Raw genomic sequence first — 19,231 nt, forward strand, 5'->3', positions numbered from 1 at the left:
ATCTCAGAACAAGGAGTCACATATTTAAGTCAGAGATGCGAAGGAATTTCTGAGGGTATTAAATTTGTGGAATTCTTGACCATAGAGGATGGGTCATGAAGTATATTCAAAGTTGTGATAGATGCTTAATCAGTAAGGAAATCATGGGTTATTGGGAAAAGGCAGGAAAGTGGAGTTAAGGATCATCATCTCGCACACTTCCACTTCCAACTGTATTCCATTGACACTGTTCTGCTCACTTGATTTACTCATTCATACTTTCCTGTAATCTACAGCTTTCTTCTTCATTGCCAATTATATCATCTGCAAATCATTTAATCACATTCACTACATTTAAGAATAAATCATTGGCAAACTACAAAAAAGCAAGGGACTTAGTACTGAACACTGCAGAACTCCAAAGCAAACAGCCTTTAAACCAAGAGTGGATCCAACTTGCCAGTCCACCTTGGATACTGTGGGTTTTTAATTTCCTGGCAAGGCAATCATGTGAGATCTTATTAAAAGCAGAGCTAAAATCCACAAATAATAATACAATAAATGCACTCTTTACCCTGGTTACCTCAAAAAATATAAGTTTAAGTTGAGGTAGTTATTAAAATATATATTTTGAAGCCTCCCTACACTAGTTCTGGAAAATTTTCCCCTCACACCGGTTAGAACCAATTGCTTGAATTGAAGTATATGTTAAGATTAAGGACGTTTAAAGATTTAAGCCCTAAACTGAGAAACAATGTTACAAAGGCTGGTGGTCTTTGGATTGCTTTCTCTACTCAGCATGGATAGATTGAGGAGAGGAAGATTTAAAAGATCAGTGAATGCTGTTGTGATGGAGAAGGTTTTGCACTCTTGGGGGCACTACGGCAATTTCTGAAACAAAATTTAAAATAATTGCTTATTGGCACAGAACTTTAAATGTTGCGAAAAAGAAACACATGAAGTAAAAACTTTTCATCTTGCACTCATCAGAATTGAAAAGCAAGGAAAATAACATTAGAAAGAAAAGAACAATTTATATACCATTTGAAGAGGGGGTTGAGTGGTTGGGCTCAGGTATAGAGGTGCAACAGGCACTGCCTTAATGAACTGATTAACCTCAAACCAGGCAAGTCAACTCTGATTGTTCAGGATGGTGCTAGGGAAATGCAGCAGGGATTAAAGATCTCCAACACACTTTTTTCTGAGGAAAGGTTTGTGTGTGAACAAGGATATGTTGCATGGTCATCTTTCATGTATGAAACTATCAGCAGGCTATTTAGTTATACAGGTCATCATTTATCACCAACCCTAACCCAAGTTTAAACAGTCAACCTTCCAGTAGTAACTATTACAGAAATTGGGGTTCTTCTGCCTTTTGGTTCAGAGCAGTGAATTCAACCTTAGGATACAAAATGCTGCTCATGTAGATACCACCTAAACTAACAAACACTCGGGTAAATGTGCGACAATGAGGTCAAAATGACCTAGTTCTATAGTTTTACTTACCAGCCATCCCTGAAGCTTATATGCCCTACTTAAGCCTTTTGTACTCCTAACAAAATAAATATACTTCATTTTTTAAACAAATATCATCAATAATGACATCCTAAGCTAGTAATTTCTTGGTTCTTGCCATATATTCTTAAATAAACATTAAGGCTCCTGCCACTTTAAGTGGTCACCGTAGGTCCCAATAGTCAGAATTATGCAAAATTACTTTAGCATGGCTATGTTTACTTTCAAGTTTAAATCAGTAAGTGAAAGATTACTTCTACTACTACTTCACCTGCCAGTTTTGACAGTATATTACCGACCAAAATAAGTCAGTTAACCTCATTCCTATTGCATTGATGTTTTTTCTGTGGTTTGTCTGACTACAGTGTCCATGAGTAAACGGAGACTTATTCTGAATCATACAAAGGATTTATAATGATTAGTACCATAACACTTCACAGCCAAGTATGATATAGCGAACCACAGACCTTTGATCCATTTCTTTTTGCAACTCCTTGTTAAGTTCATCAATCCTTTGTTGCAGTTTCTTGCGCCTCTGTTCTGGTGGCAGATGACTAAAGTCTTCTGACACAGTTCCCTATAACAAAAACGAAACTAATGGCTACTAATGTGCTTAACACTAATTCTGTACCACGGTGCAGAATTGCCTTGTATACATATAAAAGCAGTTACATCCAATGCAAAGCTAAATCCAACTTTACAGTTACAGATTGACATGATTCTTAGGTCAACTGATTTGATGCAGCACGATAAACTTACAGCAAAATTCCTACTCAACATCCTGTGGTGAGATTTTCTGCTAGAGTACTATAATTTTCCTAAAAACTCAATAGGTAATGAAAATTTGAGCCATTTCTCAATAACAGATCACTTGCCACAACAGATCAGATGTCCTAATGAAGAGTATCATACACACTAGACAAGTTGAAGGTAACATTTATTATGACACATACATTTCCAAAATATTTCAGTGCAATTACTGCTGTGTTGTGGACATGCTTCCTGAGAACAGAATTTTTAAAATTTGTTGATACCATTAGATATTTTTTTAAAAAATAAATACTTAGCTGAGTCTTAAAACAAGTATTTCAAGTCCACTCTATCTATTCATTTTAGCATAGCAGCATTGCATTGTAAATCATTAATAAACTGTGTGTACACTAGTACAAAAAAAATGTTAGCGAAAAGCAAAAGGCATATATTGTATGTGTCAACACTGTCGATTAGTAATAGTAACGCAATACACACAGGTTAATGATGCATCTTTCAAATGTGCTCAAAAGCCCTAAGGATTTGAAATAGAACAGGTTGGAAAGAGGATAATAGAAACCAAAAAATAAGCTGAAGGTAGCAGAGCACTGATAACTGAATAGCTGAGTAGCTCTTTCAGGAGCTGGTACAGATATGATGGGACAAATTGTCTCTTCTGTAAAATTCTATGATTCCAACTTTAGTCACAGTTGAAGGAAAGGAGGCAACAAAGGACAAAATTACTTTTGACTAACAATCAAAAAATAAATGTACAAATTTTTAAATAGAACAGTAAAACAGAAAACGTTAGGAGCCGTGCAGAAGTCTCTCAACCATGACTGCATATCAATCTGGACAACAGACTTGACTCCCAGTGATAAATGATATGCATTTGACTCCTATAACTGCCATTTATGCCAGATTATTTTTATTCAGAGTATCTACGGTTCAAGGTCAGGATGCAAGATACCATCTCACAGGAAAGTCCTTTCTATCCTGAAAGAATGGGGAGAGTGGAAGAAGGAATAACAAAGGAGACCAAGAAAAATACCAAAGCTCAGGCTTACTGCCAAAGGGGTTTAATGGTGTGATGGGTGAAGGGATTAGGGTGACCAGTTGGGAACAGAATGAAAATGCATCTTAAAAGACTGGTTACATGTAAACACACACAGCAATAGCCCAATACCAACAAAATGCGTCAGCTCTTTTCACATGCTTGGAATGGGATTGAGATGAAGAACATTGCAGTAAATTTTCAGCTTGCTGCCAAGCCATCAAATAACTATTACTGAAAATGAATACTATTAAGTCTTTAAAGTAAGGAAAGCAAGACAACTCAACTAACAGACTTCCAGCAATTGACATAGATTAATAAATAAAACTGAGATTTTCAGGTGTAAGCTTCTTAAAAGTAGATTAGACAATTCAACCACACACACCTTCACAAAAAGAATGTTAAAGAAACCTTGGGTTCAAAGTCACGCTTACCAGCTTTATTGAAAGCTTCATAGTTCATATGAAAAGAGAAAGCAATCATTACAAATGTTCTATACTTACATCAATCACAATACTTGCATATAAACAGCATCAACTACATTCAAGTTGCTGCATCCCTGTGTAATTTCAAGTTTTGCCTCAAAATTAAAATGCTAAGTAGCAAATTAGCAGATTGTAGCCAAAATAATATTCAGGACATCTGCTCCTTTGGATTAGGAAGTGGACTCCTACTTTAATCCTGTGGACATAGGACAGCACGGTGCTGAAACCGATATTTGGTGTCATGACATGTCTCACATATGAGTAAAATCAGTTGTATAAACCGGGAAAAAAGTTCCACTGATCGAAGTCACATAATTCATAAAGTGTAGCTGGTTGCAGCCTATTATCTCAACCACATAGAACAATGAAGGACAGGTCTTGCGGTGCAGTAGTAAGGACCTAACAACATTTGTGTCAACATTTCTGAACAGGCTGATTAAAAACAACCAACCAGAACAGTGTCTTAATGCCCAGGTGTAACCACCTTTCAGCTACTTTAATAATAAATTTTCAGGGGCAGCAGGATGTAATGGCAACGTCACTACACTGGTGTTTGCCCAGACAGTGGAGAGCAACTTAGCAGCAACAGTTCCCAGCAGTTAGAGCAAGTATCTGGCAGCTGCAACATCCACAATATCATTGCTGGCAAACTATCATGACCATTATTCCCCAGAATCTCAGGGCACACTCCACAGGCGGTGACTGCCTGCACTGGCAAAGTACCAATTTCACCTCAACAAAGCATACTTGAGGTAAAAAATGAGGTCTGCAGATGCTGGAGATCACAGTTGAAAATGTGTTGCTGGTTAAAGCACAGCAGGTCAGGCAGCATCCAAGGAATAGGAAATTCGACGTTTCCTGATGAAGGGCTTATGCCCGAAACGTCGAATTTCCTATTCCTTGGATGCTGCCTGACCTGCTGTGCTTTAACCAGCAACACATTTTCAAAAGCATACTTGAGACTCACTTCTGATGCAGTTCATTCTACTGCGGTTTGGGCCTCACAATACCTTACAATATAGTGCTGCTGTACTATAGACAGATAGACTGGCAAACGACATATTTGGGAGCAGAGTGGCAACGTGGTGTATTTGGGAAGCATTGAACAGTCAAAGGTGCTATAGCAAGTCAGGGGATTGATCCTTTGTCAGTCAAGAAAATTGCTGAGGTGTCCTAAGTGTATGAATAAGGAGAACACAGGGCAGACAAGATTAATATTTTGGAGGAGAGGCATGGGATGGTGGAGGTGAGGGCAATTGGGGATGGGCAATAAGTGACAGTCAATAACATCCACAACCCAATCTGAAGAAGCCATATCAAACTCAAAATGTTAACTTTGTTTCTTGCTTCACAGATGCTTCTAGACCTGAATTTCTGCAGCATTCTATGTGTTTGTTAATAATTGCTGAGGGTGTTAATCAATTCTTCTAATTCTGTTTTTGTGTCAACCAAAATCCCCTAATTGTCAACACATGTACAGAAGGGTGTTGTTGTTGCCTGACTATTAACAAGTTAGAGAGAGAATAAAAACAATACATAGTCCTTGGAGAAAATCTCAAGTGCTCTCAGAAAAGAAAATATCTCGATTCATTGATGATGGTTTACAGGAGGTTTTTTTTTAAAAAGGGAAATGGTGATTTAGAAGGGGAATCACAAGCAGAGACAGATAGCAATTCACAATGTGCTAATCAATTACCACATACAAGATAGCACCTAACTGCTCTTCAAAGTTAAGCTTGTTTATCTACTTAACAACAAAACAAAACACAAGTATGTTTGAGAAGTTTTTAAAATATTTAATATACACAGTGTCTACCAATGGCTTATAGTTTTCTCAAGCAATTGTCATTTATTTAGAATTAGAATCTATATAATAGAGGACTAGATACTTAGCAAAAATGGGCAAAAGTAGATGCTGGAGATTAGAGTCGAGTGTGTGGTGCTGAAAATAAATGATGAAGGGCTTTTGCCAGAAACGTTGATCCTCTTGCTCCTCAGATGCTGTCTCACCTGCTGTGCTTTTCCAACACCACGCTGTCTCACCTGCTGTGCTTTTCCAACACCACACTCTCCACACTTAGCTAAAATGCCCTATTTTTGTTCCTCATTATCAATTTTATTAATGAAACTGCACCAGACTATCATTCTTAAGTGAATTTATTTTAATTAGAGAAAAAAGAACAAATTACATTTTATTACATTGCCCAATTACACTTGAAAATCTGTAGTTTTGCAATTTATTTGAGGCAGAAACTTGAACCAACATCAGAAAAGCAATGCAATTTGAACACAGATTTTTGACAGCATCCAAGATGGAAACTCTATTTCAGCTAAGGTTAGCTTAACATGTTAAGCACTTAAAATCTGAAAACAACTTGTTTTGCAAAGTGACCAACCCGAGTTACTCTCAAAGTTGAAAGCATCATTTAAGTGCAGGTGCAAGCTGTGCTTGTTTCCATTATCAGTTCTGCTTAATAGTTTTTCCCCAGCCAATATAACTGAAAAAAAAAATCTGGCCATCACCATTTACAGGACCCTACTGTTCTCTCCATGTTTTCTCCAACTGTGACAACACTGCTAAAATATTCTATTAGCTAACTCTTAAAGGGCACTGAAGATCATAAAAGGTGCTATATAGACAAGTTTTTTTCTTTTATTACATAATTCTTTACTCAATTAGCGTAAACCAGATGAAGAGAAAGACATTTCAACCGAAATACAGATTCCGAAATTCTGTGCATGTTATTTCCTATGGATAGGAATATTGTCCATTTCATTTGGAAAGGGATGCTGCAACTTTAAAATGTTACAAATTTCAGCACTACACATTCAAAATTACATGCAAATTTTCAATATGCAGCCTCTTACCACTTAGCCATCAAAACAAAACAAGGTTCTTCTATTAATTCTAATTTATTTTTGGTGAAGGGACGCTAACTAACTAATCATGGTAAAACAATAAAGATACAGGAGAGACGTTTCACAACTGTAATATCAGCCAATAAAAAAATAACTAGAACTAACATGGTTTGAATACCTATTCCTGTGCTGCAGTTTTTTTTATAAAAAGGAACAACATCACTATCTCTGATAACAAATGATCTCTTACCTGAAATGATCAGACACATATATCCTTTTAGATTGCTACAGAGATGGAAGTACATAGACACACAAAAAAACACTCATCTATCACTCATTTTAATTGGCTGTACCCAGTAGGTGAAGGCCAAGATATTGAGCTATGAATTTTGCTGACTTTAAATGCTATCTCTTTCCAACAGAACAGGAAAATGTGCGAGTCAAAAATCTCTGCTTTCATTTATCACACTCGTTGAGAGCTAGAGTAAGGCATATTACATGTAAACGTGTAGCAAATAACATAAACGCCTGTTTTTAAAAAAATGTTATTCTATTCTCCATCTGCGTTTAGCGGTCAGAAAAGAATATGGTGAACCATTATAGTGCCAAATGCCCCCTGTACACATCATGCAACTTCATTATTTCATTAGCTACAATGATGCAAAATACAAAATGACAGTAGAAACACCCACACTCACTTTTATATTTGAAAGCGCCACTCATTAAAATAAAAGGGCTTTTATGGTTATCAGTGAAAATTAAACTATCATTCTTGCAAACTAAAGCAGCTGAAATTTGAAGCTGAAGTGTCATAATTCTATCCAAGTTTCAAGAACTTATTTCGAGACCAGTAACATCTAACACTGGCACAGTAGTTAGGGGATATACACTGACCACAGGTGATTTGAAGCCATACCACTTCCATTTACCTGTCAAACTAACCATGGAAGCCCTTGTAGAAATCTGCACATCTATCAGCCACATGCTGCAATCCAAACAGCTGCAAAATGCGCGTTCAAAGTAAACCAACTTACCCCTCTTTTGAAATTCTTGAAAGAAGGAATTCTGGGTTTCACTGTCTTTAATTCATTCATACAGTAAGACAGTGGATCCCTGGAAAACCTGGGAGTCTGAAGCCCATATGGATCAAAGGATGAGCAAGAAGTGGTGGGGGAGAGGGGAGGGAATAGCAGCTAACAAAACAAGAAAAGGAAATGAACTACAAACTTAAGGAAAATGAAGTCAAAATGGAGAAGGGCCAAAAAAGAAGTTATGGGTTTTCTCAAATTGTATTAATTCAGATTTTGCTTAAAAGGTTACATGCAATAAAATGTGCCAGACATTCAAAAGTTTAAAAGACTGGATAGGCAACATGGAATGAACAGTGCCCATCGTCTAATCTCAGTTTTGTGGTTTGTCAATATACACACCTCAGTTCAGCCGACTATAGTGATAAGAAAGACAGAATACAAAATAACAGGATTTTACAACCTTTTAATCTACGTTAAACTACATTTTAATCAAAAAAAGGAGAAATAAAGAGACCACAAAAGTGTTACACACTTCTAAATCTAAAGGTGTAAAGTAACTTTTCTACCTATGCATTTTCCTGCAACAGTCATCCAAAATAGGTTAATAATGCAATATTGTGCTATATTATGTAGATGAGTTTAAAGATCTAAAAATATGGAACATCGCAAGGAAATCAAAAACAGTTAACGCTTAATTAATAGGAATATCTACAGTGGAAAAGAAAATCATCTGTTCAGTCAAGTATAGATAAAATCAATTTACGTGGTGAAACGATTATTAGTCTTATCAAAGAAGAAAATAGAATGCTCCAATCGTGAATCATCAATTGCAGGAACACACACAATTAACAGTAAATAAAACGATTTATTTGTGAGATTTACATTTATTACTTTTGTGAAAAACATTGCCCCATAATTAATCAAATGTTTGTACTTCATGGAGCTATGAGAACAAGCAACACATCCTGTGGAATACCACAAGGATTGGTGCTGGGTCCACTACTTTTCATCATTTATTTAAATGATTTGGATTTGAACATAAGAGGTATTGTTAGTAAGTTTGCAGATGACACCAAAATTGGAAGTATAGTGGACAGCGAAGAAGGTTACCTCAGATTACAACAGGATCTTGATCAGATGGGCCAATGGGCTAAGAAGTGGCAGACTGAGTTTAATTTAGATAAATGTGAGGGGATAAATATGGATATTTAATTCATTTTGCTTCTTATGATAGGTCAGAACATGGAATACATAGAACATTGTTTATTTTTAATGACAAAATATGTTTTTTAAAAACAAATTATACAAAGAAAATGACTGCAAATGTATATTCAGCCATTGTCTGGCAATGTCCTGAATGGGGCCAGTGGAATGTTGCATCTGTAGAGTGTCAGGGAAACTTCAAGGAGAGAGATAAAAGTTGCAGAAAGAGATAATGAGGGTGCTGACTAACTATCTCTCAAGTAAAAAGCCACAGCCTTCTGGGTGCTGGCAGGTGGGACTAGATTGGGTTGGGATATCTGGTCAGCATGGACGGGTTGAACCAAAGGATCTGTTTCCATGCTGTACATCTCTATGACTCTATGACTATAATTTGCATGCTTTGGAACATTCAAAAATGGGGTTTGAAAACTAACAGCAACATTATCTACGTGCAGTAGTGGCCTGATGTCCTAGTGAGTGAACTAGCATAATATAAAACGGTCACAGTTTAAAGAACCATCACTTAACATCTCTGCAATGAAGATAAAGAAAGGAGAACCATAACATTCTCACAACTAAGTAGCAAGCTAGTTGCAAGGAAACAAAACAACAAAAGAACTTTTTTACTGAGTCCAGAAGCCAGGTAGCCAGAAGCATTTGTCAAGGGGAATCAGGACCAAAAATCAAGTTTAAAATCAAACCGCAAAAACAAGCATCTCAAAAAGAATTGTTCAACATCAACTGAATGTCAACACTACCAGTAGCATCCATTCCCAACAGCCATAACATTCAACTCTCCACTCTTCACGAACAAATCAGAGACTGATCAGCCTTTTCTAAACTTAATATTTTTGGACTCACCTCGTATTTCTAATTGAATTAGCTTTATTGTCATGTACTCAAATGAGGACAGTGAGAAGTTATAAATCGCAATTTATAACACCATCTTAGATTTAAAAAGGTAGAATCCTTAGTTTCAGAATAGTGAAAAGAAAAATAAAGTGACATTATAAACTATATGTGGTATAACCATAGGTCAGAAAATCAAGAAGCAAAGGTAAAAAGACAAACCTCAGTCTCTGCGCAGGGGCTATCCATGGCAGATGAGTGCATAGGTCTGACCACTGGCTGCCACCATGCTCTGCACTGGGCAGCTGGTCACCAGTGTCCCTGCTCCGCACTGAACTACTGGCATCCATTCCGGAGGCTGGGGCCCAAAGAAGGGAGAGAAAGGAGGAGAGATGGAGAATAAAGAGAAAAAGAAGAAAAAGCAGAGCAATGGAGCTCCGGCTTGAATGTCCCACTCTGCCACCATCTTACTGGAACTAATCTGTGTGTGTGCTGTATTTTTTTATCTTGGTGTATTTAGTAATCAATAAACTCACTTCTTGTTAATTCAAGAAAGCATGCTTAAATTGGCACCTTTTAAAATATAAATTAATTTGCATCTGGAAGAAAGGTATCCACATGGGAACTCCAAAATTAACCTTTGTGCAATCTAATAAGGAGGGCACATGAATAACCAAGGTGAGCCAATTTGTTATGGTTCTAGACTAGATTCCTTACATTATTAAGCTGTTGGCTAAGGAGTGGTGAACCTTGCTTGGGGATCACTCATATCATTCACAGCTCCTCATTTCTTAAGAGCATGCTCTTATTTTCTTTCTCAAATCTAAACTATGGTGAACAACCTTACACTTGCTCACATCAAAGGCCATCAGTATTAGACATTACCCACTCAATCAAGTTGTCAATATACCTTTTTTATTTCTTGCTCCAATCAACATGCCTTACTTTGCCTGAAAACTTAATGTCATCAGCAAGCAGAATCCCAACTCTCTATTTCTTTATTCTATTCATTAATACATACATATTGAAAAGCTAAGGTCTCAAAATAGATTTGTAAGGAGCATTATTTGTGCCATCCAACTAATCAGAGCATTTCCAAATCTGCCTTCCATTTCCCAATCAATTTCCAGAGTCGACAAGTGTGACACTGAAAAAGCACAGCAGGTCAGGCAGCATCTGCGGAGCAGGAAAGTCGATGTTTTGGCATTAACCCTTTCCTAATGAAGAGCTTATGGCTGAAACGTTAAATTTCCTGTTCTTCGGATGTTGCCTAAACTGCTGCGCTTTTCCAGTGCTACATTTGTCGACTCTGACTCTATAGCATCTGCAGTCCTCACTTTCTCCCAATGAATTACAAAACTATCTGCGTGTGGTGGAATGAGAAATTTTGTGCAGTAGTTTTTGTCGAGTGTTCCAGAGGCCTGAATTATCCAAGAAAGTATACACAACTCCTACCACCATAACTTCAAATTTCTGCACATAAAGTAAAGTAAAGCGACCATAACATTGCCTTGTTTTATCATCCAAACCTAGTCTGGTCCACAGTCCTATGGCAACCTGGCTGACTGCCTTCTGAAGTGATTTAGCAAAACGCTTAATTATATCATTTGACACAATGCTTAAGACAAGTATTCAAAAAATTGCTTAGAGAGACAAGTTTTATAAAGTGGCTCAATGGAGAGAAAGAGAACTTGAGAGGAAATTCCAGAACTTAAAGGCTAAGTAATTCAAGTCATGATCACCAATGGTGGAGCAATTAAAATCGGGAAAGCTGAAAAATGAGGTAAGCACAGGCATCCTGAAGGTTTCTCAGAAGAAAGAGATTAGAGATGGGGAGAAATAAGAGAGAGATCTAGACAAATTCATGAATGAGCAGGGAACAGAGGGATACAGATCTTTAGAAAATAGGTGGCAGGTTTAGGTAGAGGATCTGGATCAGCGCAGGCTTACAGGGCTGAAAGGCCTCTTCCTGTGCTGTAATTGTCTTTGCATTTTGTTCAGTTTGTTCTTTGAGTGGTAAAGCCATGGAGGAGAATGAAAACAAAGTGAGAATTTTTAAAAATGCAACATTGCTTAAAAAGAAGCCAACGTGGGTCTGCAAAAAGCATGTAGTTATGGGTGAATGGCACTCAGTGCAAGTAAGGACCAATAGTAGAGGGAATTCTAGATGATCTCAAGTATGATGAGTCAAATGGTCCAGTAACTTAAGTGTGGATGACACTGAAGCAGATGTTCTGGAGCAAGAGTGGTTAAGCAATGTTAAAAAGATAGAAGTAAACAGTCTTAGTCATGTTTCAAGGACGCTCACCATCAGCTTTTTGCAGGTCAGTGAGAAGTGGGCAGTAAATGCTGGTCTAGGCAGTAGCACTCACATCCCATGAACAAATAACCAACATCTGGTAAAAACCAAAAAAGGTCAGAAGCTCATCTCATATGACACCAATGTCGTGAATAGTCTAGTTCAGCTTCAGATAATTACTAGAAAGAGAGATGGAGTTAATATCTATTGGACAACTTTTTCTTACAAACTGCTTGCTCGATAAAGGAAAGAGAAACTCAACATTACCTTGCTTTTCTTGCCAAAAGGCCAAAGTTTTCCTTTGCTTTTTCCTATTGTGTACTTCTGGTCCCCCCTCATCTCTTGTCTTTGCGCACTCAGACTGCCATCAGACACTGTCCTATAAATATTCTGGCTGAAGTCTTCAAATGGAAAGTCTCCAGGAGGTTCAAAACCTGATTTAAAGGATTCCACTACTATCAGAGAGTCCTAAAAAGAAAAAAAAGTTCAAATTAAGTGTATTTTCATTAGCACAAGTTATTTTCTTCTTCTACTAACTTTGTTCATTCTTGAATCCTGCTGGGAGACTATCCCATCTACACTACTCCCAAATCGTTAGTCTTCAAGCATAAGCTTGATGGTATGAAGGCCTTTTCAACCACGAGGCTGTCACAGCACTCCTACAGCTGACCTGATAAGACGACTTTGAATATAACTGACCCAATGAGGGAGCTACCACCAGCACCTTAGGGAGTAACACAACATATGCAACACTTTTCAATATTTCTTTGTTAAACAACTGAGTTTTAAATTTTTGACATGCAAAGGAGACAAAAAAAAATCCAGATTTAGCACAAATCACAACTGGTTAGATTTTAAAAACGATACATAATAGTTTGATTAAAGCCTCTTTTCAAAATTTAATTACATCAAACAATTAAAATCCACTTCAAGCTCTTAAGGTTATGATCCTTTAATCATAAACTACATTTTATTCCGTTATTACCAAATCAAAGAAAAAAGTCATATCTGATTGAGACAGCAAAAACAAATAAAATTTATTTAAAAGTCATATTCTATGAACCTTGCTGTCCACACAGCAATCATCTGCCAAACACACAATTTCTAATAAGTAACAGTACTGAAATGGAATATTTAACATTGATGTTCTGTTTTTCTTTTGCTAGGTTTCCTCTTCACCACCTCACCTCCCCACTCAAAACACTTAACAGTGCCCTCCCACAAACGTCCTGCCACCTGGAAGATTAGCCAGTCCAGGTTCAACTTCTCAACAATCCAACTTACTGACATTGGAATTACATAAATATTTTGTGTGCTTTTTCACTATAGCTCTCGACTATACTTACTTTGCGATCATCCACAGACTTTGCAGCGCTGATCATTCCCTCTAAACATTTATTGATAATTGGAACAACTCTACGCTCAGCTTCTGCAAATCCTCTATAACACTCACTTAATTTGACAATTCTTCGCTCATCCATGTCTTGCAGATTCTGTAAAATTAAGTTCTCATTTAGGACCGATTGTAACAATTTCACAACTTTTCTTTTAAACAAAAGTTTAAAATGGGCAAATTCCAGACATAAATGACACAATTATTTGGATAAAATATTAGTGTTGGTAACTTGCACTTGTACAGTCCGGGTTGCTCTGATATAATGCATGCTTCGGTAGCAAAGCAATTGACGAATTGTTGACACTACTTCTAAAATGTATTGGCTGTAACGCAATTACATTGCCAAAACATTAAGCGCTGTTTCTAAAGTGCAATTTTTCGATAATGCAAGGTTGCACAAGAACACAAGCATAGTGTTATAGAAGAACTTTCTGTACTTGTAATTAAAGACATCTTAAGCATTACGAGGACAAAATTATTAACATTACTCTGGAGGATAAAAGGAAGAAATTGGGAAATTCTATACAGTATAAAATGTAATTTGAATATGGGTAGACTTCAATGTCCATCAGCAAAAACAGCTCAGTTGCAACACACTGATCAAGCTGTCTGGATCCTGAGGGAAGAGCTGCCAAACTGGACTTCTAGCACATGTTGAAAGAATTAATTTGAGGAGAAAAATAACTTTCAGGCTTTAGTGATTAGCACTGGGGCCACTCAGTGCTAGGGACCTTGGTTCAATTCCAGCTTTAGGTGATTGTCTGCATGGAGTTTGCATATTCTCCCTGTGTCTGTGTGGGTTTCCAGCAGGTGTTCTGATTTCCTCCCATAATCCAACAATGTGCAAGTTAGATGGATTGGCCATGCTAAATTTCTCAATGTCCAGGGATGAGAGAGCTTGGTGGATCAGCCATGACAAATGCAGGGTTATGGAGGTAGGGGGAGGGTCTAGGTGGGATGCTGTTTGGGGAGTGAATGTAGATTTGATGGAGCAAATGGCCTCTTTCCACACTACAGGGATTCTATGATACTCTAACTCATCCTCACAGATGGATCTTGATTATACTGGTAGGAATGACCACCGCACATTTTTATGGATTATCCTTCTTCAAATCCTAAAGCTCTTCCATTTAACCTGAATCTGATACAAGTTCACTATAGCTTGGAAATTACAAAATTGAAACAAACAAACAAACAAACAAACAATTTCTCCAAGACGAGCCTGAGTAGGACCATCAGTTGATTCCAGGATTCAGAATAGACATTCTTTGCCAAGGAGACAGGAGTGCAGCATTGCAACTACTTCACCATCCCTACTTAGATTATTTCAAAATAATTTTAAAATTCAGTGGTAACGTAAGTCACCACTAAAACTGAATATGAAAATTTATTCATTCAAAATAAACAACATGCTAATTTTCTCCCATTTTTAGGATCTTTAAGTCACAACACAGAAGATAGGGGTTACAGACACTTGCAATCTGCATTGATTGGCCTCCCGATTCCAAACAATCCAGGAAAGCATGGAAGGAAACAGAATTACCTTAAAAATCTGAGGCATGATGAACTGGAAATGCTTTTGTTGTTCACTATTGAAATTCTGCAGTTGTGCAGCATATTCATTTTTGCATTCATCGGCCATGTGGGTTCGAAGATTTAATTGTTGTTTTGCCTGGGGATTAAAAAGATAATACTACTGCAAACTGTTTAGTTGTCTAGTTCCAACTGAACCTCTCAGTTCATACTTGCCCCCCTTCAACATCAATCATCTTCACATTTGCTTTAAGTTGGAGAAACCGAGATGGAGACACTTCAACACTTTTTTTTTTAAAAACAATTACCTTGCCAGATGCACTGGACCAGTCAATTGAAGGTGGTTTCTCCTCTCTTTTTGACAGGTTTCACTTCAGTAAACCTCCCACTTTGGTCTTAGCTACAAATTATTAAAGCTACAAGTGATTAAAACTCAACAAGGCTGTCAGCAAATTCAACCATCTGACTAGAGATATTTGAATCCAAGACTGCAATTGTGTCAAAGTTAATAGGTCAACCAAAACACAGCCTTTCAGAATGCTTATATTAGATTTCATTTATTTTTAAATGGATAAAAGCATTAAAACAAAAATATACTTAACCCACTATGCAAGAGATCACATTGTTGCATTTTTGAGTATGGACTGAAAATTAGAAAAATCAAATCGGTTTTGAAAAGGGGGAGAATGTATAAGATGTTTGCAGCTTTGAAAAATCATCTGACATAATGTCGCTTTTTGGGGACATTGAGTCCCAGATCAATTGGGCTATTAGTTACTAGTTCAGGTCAGCTCAGCATAGTAACAACCCTCTAGTTGGTCAGAATTCAACTTAACACACATTCTTTGAAGGGAACGAAACTAAGATAAGCATGAAGACCTCCAGAAACTCGTTTGAATAATATTTCTCGCCTCTCTTACACTGAGGCTTTTCTCTCCAATTTTCTGTTGAAAGAACAGAAAAATGATACTTGGAGATACAGAAAGAAACAATTCTAAAATCCCAAGACAATCAGAAAAATCCTGGGGTCCAACCAAACAATAAGTAAACTACAGACTGATCATCATGGAGTAGGTAGCAAACATCAAAGCATCAAAGAATCAAAGGAATTAGGAAACCAACACATCTAATTTTGTGATTTGGACTCCCTCCACTCCTGATATTTGCCTTTTTTTCTTTTTTAATGCATTTGCAGTGTTTGTGAAAATTTTAAAAAGGACTAAGTTTAAGTTATATAATTCAAAATCCTATTCTTTTACTGTCTTACTGAGATTAAGAGTATTATTTAAAAAAAAGCTTTTTCTTTAGCATTACTAAAGAAATTTGGTATGGTTTGCTTTGATCCCTGGTATCAGTCAGTAAGAGGCAAATTAGGATTTTTAATAGTTTCATTAAATACCCAAAGTTGAGTCAACTCAATAGTAAAGCTCGATTTCCAATGCACGACCCAGTGAGTTATGTTAAGTTTTAAGGAGGACCAGGAGGCCAAAACATTAAACAGTAGGAGCTTTAATACAAGGATGCTCACTTTACAAGCAGCATGGTTAGAGTGTGATTTATCTGCCCAAAATGGTCAATGATGTCATTGCATCACATGATCATATTCTTAAAGTGTCATTTCACTAAGCTTTCCCAAATGTGCAATATCCTTCCCCTTTTGCTATATATCAGAATTTCCTGCAATGAAAACATTCACAATATTTACAATCAGAAACAGTTGTCTGTAGCTAAGACATTCTGGGGATAGTCCAATCCTGTGTGTCTGTTGTGCACCACAGGCATCTGTTTATTTTTCTCACTGGTTTTAAACCTCTGGTGTTTTAGGTGTACTAGGAACTTTATCTGTTATTGTCTTTTCCTGAGACAACTGAGTGTTCAGAGGTTCGCACATGTCATGGCATTCTCCACTAAGCTACTGTCTCCCTCGGATGCTCCAGTACTATTGTCTATTTTATCATTCTGTCCTCAAGTATAACCAGGTCTCTATTTGGCAGAGTTCTACGTTGATCTTCAAAGAATGTTCCCTGGCATATTTGGTCTGGTTGCCAATAGATGATCTGCATGTCTTCTCCATACTATATTGTCTCTTGATATATAGTATAGGAAAGTGGTCCAGTCTGTTCCACAACGATGGCTGGCACACACTTATCACCTGTAGGCCAACACTTCTTAACCTTTACAAAAAACCTGACATTTGGCCTAGGTCTCTCTTTGGAAAACCCAATTCAGATGTCTCTTGTCAACAATCTCTTTTATCATGGATGGTTTTACAAAATCAGATACCACATGCAATTGACACTTTACCATGAGCAAATGTTGGAGAACTTTGGATCATCAAATGGGTTGTGTTACAGAACCATAGAGTCCCACAGCACGGAGACAGGCCCTTTGGCCCAAACTGGTCCATGCTGACCAAAATGTTCATCAACGCGAACACCTTTTCCCTGCACTTGGCCCATATTCTTTTAAATCTTTCCTGTCCATGTAATTGGCCAAATGCCTTTTAAACATTGTTAATGTACCCATCTCAACCACTTCCACTGGCAGCTTATTCCATATGCATACCATCCTCTGTATAAAAACATTGCCTTCAAGTTGCCTTTTATTCTTTCCTCTCTATCCTTAAACTGATACCTTCTAGTCTTTGATCCCCAGCCTGGGAAAAAGACTAAGTGCATTCACCCTACCCATGCCTCTCATGATCTCAAACTTCTGTAAGTTTGGCTTGTCCAACCTCTTCCTATAACTCAGACTGTTGAGCCCTTGCAACATTCTTGTAAATTTCTTCTGCACTCTTTCTAGTTTAATAACATCTTTCCGAGAGCAAGTTGACCAAAGCTGAACACAATACTCCAAATGCAGCCTCACCGACATCCTGTATTACTGCAACATAACTTTCCAATTTCTATACTCAATGACCTGACTGATGAAGGCCAGTGTGCCAAACTAGCACTGCCCTGTCTACCTGTGACTCCACTTTCAGAGAACCGTGTAACTGAACTCCAAGGTCCCTCTGTTCCATTACACTCCTTTTTGGGCTTCCCATTCACCACGAAATTCCAAAGGAGAAAGTGAGGTCTGCAGATGCTGGAGATCAGAGCTGAAAATGTGTTGCTGGAAAAGCTCAGGTCAGCCAGCATCCAAGGAATAGGAAATTCGACGTTTCGGGCATAAGAAGGCTTATGCCCAAAACGTCAAATTTCCTGTTCCTTGGATGCTGCCTGACCTGCTGCGCATTTCCAGCAACACATTTTCAGCTCAACCACGAAACTCCAACCTTGATTTGACTTTCTAAAATGCAAGACCTCACAGTTATCTATATTAGACTCTATTTGCCATTTCTCAGCCCACTTCCTCAGCTGATCAAGATCCTGCTACAATTTCTGATAATCTTCCTCACTGTCCACAATACTGCCAATTTGAGTGTCAGCTGCAAATTTACTAATCATACCTTGTACATTTTCATCCAAATCATTGATATAGAAAACAAACAGCAATGGGTCCAGCACCAACCCCTGAAGCACTTCACTCATCAAAGGCCTCCCGTCCAATAAGCAACCTTTCACTACTACCCTCTACTTCTTATGAGCAATCCAATTCTGAATCTAATTTGCCAGTTCCCCCTGGTTTCCATGCGATCTAACCTTCCAGCGCAGTCTACCATATGTCCTGGTAACAAAAAAAATGGTTCAGTATTTTGGATCATGATTTTTGCTCTTAAGTCACCCTAAACAACAATTTAATTGTCTGAACAAAGCTTCTTGCCAAACCATTTGGTCCAAATGCAAAAAGAGCTGATCATATCTTACAATACTTCGCTTGATTTTCATCCTTGACTTTCAATTTGACAGATCTTCTCCATGTTGCCCACATTCCAATTGAAAACTATGGCTTGTTTCTTTAGAATTTGTGACAGTTCGAGTCTTGGAATCTGACAAGCAATTTACTTCAGTGCGATTGAACTTGATTATCTCCAACCACATGTTATCAATTTCTTTTGATAATATGCAAAGACAAACTTTCAGACTGACTGTATAGCTGAACATTCACATTGACACAACCCTTTAACAAGTCACCAGTTTACTTATGTACAATCTTAGTACAATTTCTGAGGGTTTGCAGTGCAATGTGACTGAGCTACTATCACTTCCAGGTAACTACCAGTCCGGTGTCAACCTCCATTCTTGCAGTTTGCCATTAAGGAAAGGAGTGACTCAGTATCAATTGGCATTACTAGCAATGGCCAGTATATTTAATAACAGCTCCTCTTTGGACTGA

General features: G+C 37.5%; 1 protein-coding gene across 2 annotated transcripts in view; it reads right to left on the minus strand.

The window, feature by feature from the left end:
- The window catches only part of fnbp1l (formin binding protein 1-like), a 198,671-nt gene that overhangs the window by 23,694 nt on the left and 155,746 nt on the right, over positions 1-19,231 (minus strand). For both annotated transcript variants that reach the window (XM_060830590.1, XM_060830589.1), the window contains exons 7-10: positions 14,964-15,092; positions 13,371-13,517; positions 12,292-12,492; positions 1,962-2,071 (exon numbers count right to left, since the gene is read on the minus strand). In XM_060830590.1, coding sequence (XP_060686573.1) covers positions 1,962-2,071; positions 12,292-12,492; positions 13,371-13,517; positions 14,964-15,092 — 587 coding nt within the window. The remainder of the gene's footprint in view (positions 1-1,961; positions 2,072-12,291; positions 12,493-13,370; positions 13,518-14,963; positions 15,093-19,231) is intronic.

The sequence above is a fragment of the Hemiscyllium ocellatum genome, chromosome 9 (genome assembly GCF_020745735.1).
Source record: "Hemiscyllium ocellatum isolate sHemOce1 chromosome 9, sHemOce1.pat.X.cur, whole genome shotgun sequence".
Classification (NCBI taxonomy): domain Eukaryota; kingdom Metazoa; phylum Chordata; class Chondrichthyes; order Orectolobiformes; family Hemiscylliidae; genus Hemiscyllium; species Hemiscyllium ocellatum.